Below are 6,554 nucleotides of genomic sequence, written 5' to 3' on the forward strand. Positions count from 1 at the left end.
CTCGTCTGTTGTCTCTTTTTATGCAAACAAATAACTTCAAATAGGAAGGCAAACTATTTTTGAAGATGTAGTTTTTAAGAGAACTGTTGTTAAAATACAATAAAAAAGTGGTCAACAGCAAACTTAGTTTATAATTGCTAGTCCATGTTTTAATTCTACTAAAAATAGTTTAACTGAGCTGCAAGAATATGTTTAAAATTTACTTTAGATAACTTAATAACTCAATAAAAAATTGCTTAATTAATTAAAAAAAACCCGTAAATAATAGTGTGACACGTACAGTACCTATTGTAGACTTTTTACAGTGTGGATTTTTGTTACCTCGAGGAAAGCCTAAATTTTAACACAAACTCTTGCCAAAATGTTAACATGAACTGTAACATAAACTTTAACAATAATGTTTGCAGGTGTAATGTAGAACATTAAAAAAAGAAATTAAAAAATGTAATGTGTTGTTTTTTCACGTTATTCTATAGACTAAATAAATTAATTAATATACAGACAAACAAAAATAACAAGCAAAAAACGAATAAATTAATGAATAAATAAACCAACAAACATAGCTTCTAGTCCAAGAATGTGAATCTTTCATTCAGGTCTTGGCTCACGCCATGAATGAACAGCCTGTTAAGTTATTTGGTAAAACAGCGACCCCTCTGGTGGAACAATAGAATTATCCCAATAAAACATCGTCACGGTCTTATGGAGGATGGCTCCCTCTGCTGGGCAGAGTGTGAAAAACCGTTACTGAGAATTTCATCACAACTATAGCGGCTTATTGAATAATTGGTGAATAAGTAACAAAAGACTTTTAAAAAAGGTGAAAACTATATTACAAAAAATAGCCACAAAAAAGGTATTTATGGAAATTATGTAAAAATCCTGTTCGTTACTTTGCTGCCATCAGTTGTCATAAGTTCCTGTGCAAAAGGAGATTGAAATAAAGTGAACTTGATCACATTTATGATGGATTTACTTTAAAAATAGAAAGATACAATTGATCACTTTAAACTAATTTCTAAGTAAATGTGAATTCCCTCATTTTTCTTTTTTAATACCAGCCTGGATTAAATACTTAGATTTCAGTAGTTGTTACATGTGTGTTACATCTGTGAGAAGTGGTGTATCCAGAGCATTTGTTTTAAGGTAAGGAAGCAGAATATGGCAATATGACATGGCATTGTAGGTGTTGTATTTGCAAATAGCACAGTCTTTGGACCGTCACATTTCTCTTTCCAGAAGAGTCATTTTTTTGTCAGTCAAGACCTTTGTGTGTGTGTGTGTGTGTATTTTTTTTTTCAATTTAAAACCTCCAGGAAAGTTTTTGAGTTAATATCTTAGTAACTATTTGTATTTTTATCTGGGTAGCAGGTGAGCTGCAGTGATGCATTAATTTGGAAACCATTTTTGCTTTCATTCCCTTATTCTTTACTGTCAAGCAAAGTCCCATGTAAACTTTAAACCCACGATTTCCCTATTGGACACGAGACCAGCAAGCTTCTCATCATGACTTCAGATGCGTCATGCTTCATATGACTCCACATGAACATAAACAGCTCTCTATGTGTTCAACATTGTCATGATCAGATAAGACTTTCTTTTTAATTTCACTTCAGCATGAATGCGAGTACAAATTACAGAATTTTTTTAGTCCATTTGTCGTACAATAAAGACACAACTGGGGTTATATATGTAATGTATCAGCTTCTAATATGAACAGAATCCCCTGTAGTTCAAAGTTCAGTCTTTTTTTGTTCACCAATTTATTACAAACTGTTCAGATTTCACTGTTCAAAACATGTGATGTTTAAGTCACAGGGTGGAAAAACTGAGTCTTTCACAACACAGATGACAAGAAAGATACAGAATGCTTCTTACTTAATGATGTGGAACTGTCTGAAATGTTATTTATCAGATCTACTTTTGACACACAAACCCAGAGAGATCAGCAGGAAGCTGGTGGAACCAGGGGCAGACTTACCATGTATGGTAACCTATAGGGAAAAAGTTCAAAGGTTTGGGAAAAAAAGATTAATACAACTACTGCAGTTATTGTTATTGTTCACCTGGTGCCCCCAAAATAAAAAATAAATTGTCTGATTAATAGAATAATCGATTTATCCAACCAGATCAATCTGTCTGAGACAAACTGGTAATTGAATTGACCTATAATATTATAAAAACCTTTCAAAATCAAATAAAACGATTATAAAGTAAAAAATAAAAATAGCATTTAGATTGAGACATATTTCACTAAAATGTAAAAATGACAAAGTGCATCACAGCAGACAATACATGTAAAAAAAATCAAATCATCATTTTAGTCAAATGTGAAGGAAAACTTTGAATTTTGTAAAGACATGTGACCACACAGTGTGGTATAATGTTCTAATAATGCTTCCTTTGTACTATTTTGATATGGAAAAACAACAGTGGGTTGAACTTTATGAAACTCAAATGAGAATAGATTTGCCATCAATTCTTGTTTGTTTGTTTGTACACATATTTTATTTAAACTTGATTATCTTGTAAGAAATACAAGGAATCTGGAAAACCTTCACTTGTTTATAATAATAATACTAATAATAATAATAATAATATGCTTATTTTAGTGCTCTTAGAATTGAATTTGTCATCGTACAACTTGAGCATAAAGAAGAACGTTCTTGTTGGGCGCATGTCTTAGTTTGTCCCTCGTTACTTACGGTAGCAGGAAGCAGCGCTCGCTGCTGTCATTCAGAAAGGCTTCTACTATCTTTACAGTCGAGACTGGGTTACAGAGGCTGTCTGGGTGATAGAAACAAGGTGAGTACAGCAGTAAATATGTACTTAAACATATTTTAAAGTGGATTCAATGACATTTATGTAGAGCGGCAGGTTATTTACGCCGTGATTTAGCTCTTTTCCTGTCTCATACTCACTTCCACTCATTTGATCTGCATGATTTTATCAACTACAATTGTTCTATTGTTGATCAGATATTGTGCTTTAATTCAGTTTCCTCTTTCACTGAACAAGGACGTTGAAACCACAAGACAAGGTCATGAAATGATCGCTAACACTTTATCATAACAAAATGTCATCCTTAAAATAAATTTGAGACCAAAGAAACTGTAAACTTTTGTTAGATAAATTTAATCAGATCAAGTGTAGTCCCTGAAGCGACTGAGGAGTTTTCTCTCTATTAAAAATATGTTATAATTAATGTTTTGCTTTAATTTTTTTTATTTAATTCAATTTTTGTTTAACTTGACTTTTTAAAATGTATTTACATTTATTTCTCTCTATTAATCCACATCTATTCAGTAACAATGAATCTCTGGTGCTTTATTAACAAAAGTAAAGCTGTCTTAACTCATTTTTCAAACATGCTGTAACAGGATTCAATGATCGTTGAGTTTTTTCCCCTCTTTCATTGTTTTTTTTATTTGCCAACCAAAAGGTGTGTCCATACTTACTTATGTCTGGTTTTGTGTTCTTTCTGCGGCCTTGTTTATCCAAGTACCACCCATAATAACTACATGTAACTGCAACACACATGTATTTTAGTGACTTTCAGAAAATGAGTACTCTCCAAGATGCAGGTCAAAGTGGAGAGAAAGAGGAGGTGACAGAACTGGTTTGTCAGGAAGCGGATCTCCATGATGGACAGTGAGTAGCAGGCACATTTTTTGAGATGTATTTAATTTTTTGTATATATAATTTGCACTAAATTTTACTTCTGGTACAGATCCACTAAAGGGACATTGAAGAAAAAAATAGTACTGGTTTCTACTTTTTTATTTACCAGCACGAACCCTCTTGTGATTGGGTGTTTGATAGAACAAATATCACACTAAAGTCAGAGTTAAGAACGCCAAATCAAAGAAAGCGAGTTTCAAGACAATGCATCTGATTAATGTTGTGTCACAAATGCGCACATTTATTTTAAAACCAAAGACAAATATTTTGAAAGCAAACATTTTAATATTTTCTTTTGCTACTTCAAAAAATGTGTTTTAAAATTAACGATTTTAATGCAATTTTAGAAATGTTGATTTAAAACTTTGAGTTTTGTTCTCAATGTGTGGTTAGTGTCTGGTGCACACCAGAAACCAATAGTTCGTACTGTTTTTACTTCTAATTTTAAGTACACAAGAAATCAGTACCATTCCTTTCTTTAAAAAAAATTTTTTTTTACTGTTTTTACTGCTAGTTTTAAGTACACACAAGAAATCAGTACTATTTCTCTTTTTTTAAAAACTAATTTTACTGTTTTTATTTCTAGTTTTAAGTGCACTCGAAAAATCAGTTCTATATTTGTTTTACTGTTTTAAGTGCACACAAGAAATCAGTACTATTTTTTTTTCTTTTTACCGTTTTTACTTCTAGTTTTAAGTGTACATCAATTCATTTTAGGAGCAAATAAGAAATCAATTCTATTTCCTTTTTTTTAACTTCTAGTTTCAGGTGTGTATTGGAAACTTTTATTTTTTATTTATTTATTTTCACTTTTTTTCCCCTTAGGGGCTCTGTAAAATTTGATCCAATCCCTGTTGTTTCTCCTTTTTGTGTCTCTGAAGAATGAAAGAGGTGACTGTGCAGGATCAAAAGGTGCTTGTGGTGCGAACACAGGGTCAGTACCTTGCGGTTGGGGGCAGGTGCTCTCATTACAACGCTCCTCTGATCAAAGGTAAACCATTAATTCAGGTAAGTCTTTTTTTTTCGTCTGTACAAATCTGTTATGTTTAAATGTGCAAAATGGATTTCTTAGGAGCGCTTGTTGGTGAGAGAGTGAGATGTCCCTTTCATGGAGCCTGTTTTAATGTGAGAACTGGAGATATTGAGGACTATCCAGGTCTGGACTCTCTACCAACCTATAAGGTAAAACAGTTTTTAAACACAACCTTCATCCAAAGCTGAGTCTTCAATTTACAAGTAAAACATTCTGCTTTTGCAGTTTTAAAATACAGTTTATTTATTTGGAGTCATCAGAAACAGATCAGATTTATTTGTTACATGAAAAAAATACAACACATAAATACTCATAGAAACTATTACTACGATTATACATTAAAACAAACTTTTTAGAAATGTTTAACAGATTTGTTGAAAAGTGCTGATCTTCCTAAATGTCTTTTTGTTTTTTCTTAATGCTGTTGACATTCATGAATTCATGTTACAGGTAAAGGTCGAGGATGGCAACGTCTATGTTTCTATCAACAAAAAGGTAAGTTCCATCTCCTGAAGTGATTATGACTTGTTTCTGTTGAATATTTATTTATCAGTGCCGGCATTCGTTTCCTTTAGTCTCTGAAGTTGACGAGGCGAGTGAAGGAGATGTGCACGCTTGAACCAGGCGCCAAACATACTGTACTACTTGTTGGAGGCGGTAAGATTAAGAGATGAGAAAAAATAAAACTTGTTTGGGATTCTTACTGAGATTGCAACAGTGATTTAAAGACCAACTCCGATTAAAATCGGCTGTAAGCTAGCGGGAGAGAGTGTAAACAAAGAGATGATGGGATATCAGTGGAGGTTTACTTCCGCACCCACAACTCAGAGGTGAATTGCTGATGAACCCCTGCTGCTCTGTAGAAACTATGTTCTAGAAAACGACATTGTTTTTTAAAAATTAGTCTAAAAACGGCATAATTCTAAATAAAAGGTCAAAATATGATTGGAGTGGGACTTTAAGGTTTTACATTCACATATCTTGGAGGATTATTGTAATTTTGTAATATTTTTAGGCCCTGCTGCTCAGGTTTGCGCTGAGACACTTCGGCAAAACTGCTACCAAGGTCGCATCATCATGATAACCAAAGAGAGCCTGCCTCCATATGACAAAACCAAACTGAGCAAGGTAGGAATGTCTGGAATAAACAAAGCTCACTCCAATAAACCATTTCTTAACCCGTCATCCGCTTCAGGTGATGAATGTGGAAAGCAGCAGCATCCAGCTGCGACCAGCTGAGTTCTATCAGCAATATGGAATTGAAGTGTGGACAAATAAAGAGGTAAGAAGCACTTTTGAAGTCTTTGTGAGCGACAAAGTTGTGTGCTCAGGGTGTGGGCTGCGTCGCAGGTGGTGTCGGTGAACCCTGCAGACAAGGTGGTGAAGATGAGTGATGGCGCTGTGCAGCATTACGACCAGCTGCTCATCTCAACAGGCTGCAGGTAAGACTCCTCACCTGGAGCCTCTTTGGTGACTCCCTCCATTAACAGTAATCTGAGTGAAACTCTGAATGTTTTCTCTTCTGCTGACAGAGCGCGGCCGCTCAGTTGTCCAGGCTCGGACTTGAAGGGCGTCCATTTGCTGCAGAGTTATGACGACGCCAAAGAGATTCACAGCTCTGGCGCCACGCAGAAAGCTGTTGTGATTGGAGCATCGTTTATAGGTTATCTTTGTCTTCTTCATAGCTTATCTGTATCCATGGATACCCCTTACAACCTCCACCCTGATGGTTCATGGTTTTGGTTTTTTTCTTGGTGGAAATGGTAAGGTCGCAAGTTTTCATAAAGATAATGTCAGATTAAGTGGATTTTCCATCCATCCATCTTCTTAACCGCTTCGT

General features: G+C 34.5%; 1 protein-coding gene across 2 annotated transcripts in view; it reads left to right on the top strand.

The window, feature by feature from the left end:
- The first annotated feature begins 2,675 nt into the window (after positions 1-2,675).
- aifm4 (apoptosis inducing factor mitochondria associated 4) overlaps positions 2,676-6,554 on the top strand; it is a 10,696-nt gene continuing 6,817 nt past the window's right edge. The window contains exons 1-10 of one of the 2 annotated variants that reach the window (XM_024277292.2): positions 2,676-2,805; positions 3,550-3,651; positions 4,563-4,672; positions 4,754-4,863; positions 5,165-5,209; positions 5,290-5,371; positions 5,730-5,842; positions 5,910-5,996; positions 6,065-6,156; positions 6,247-6,377. In XM_024277292.2, coding sequence (XP_024133060.1) covers positions 3,563-3,651; positions 4,563-4,672; positions 4,754-4,863; positions 5,165-5,209; positions 5,290-5,371; positions 5,730-5,842; positions 5,910-5,996; positions 6,065-6,156; positions 6,247-6,377 — 859 coding nt within the window. In that variant the 5' untranslated portion in view covers positions 2,676-2,805; positions 3,550-3,562. The remainder of the gene's footprint in view (positions 2,806-3,549; positions 3,652-4,562; positions 4,673-4,753; positions 4,864-5,164; positions 5,210-5,289; positions 5,372-5,729; positions 5,843-5,909; positions 5,997-6,064; positions 6,157-6,246; positions 6,378-6,554) is intronic. The other variant, XM_024277293.2, reaches the window with a different exon arrangement.

The sequence above is a fragment of the Oryzias melastigma genome, linkage group LG13 (assembly GCF_002922805.2).
Source record: "Oryzias melastigma strain HK-1 linkage group LG13, ASM292280v2, whole genome shotgun sequence".
In the NCBI taxonomy this organism is placed as follows: Eukaryota; Metazoa; Chordata; class Actinopteri; order Beloniformes; family Adrianichthyidae; genus Oryzias; species Oryzias melastigma.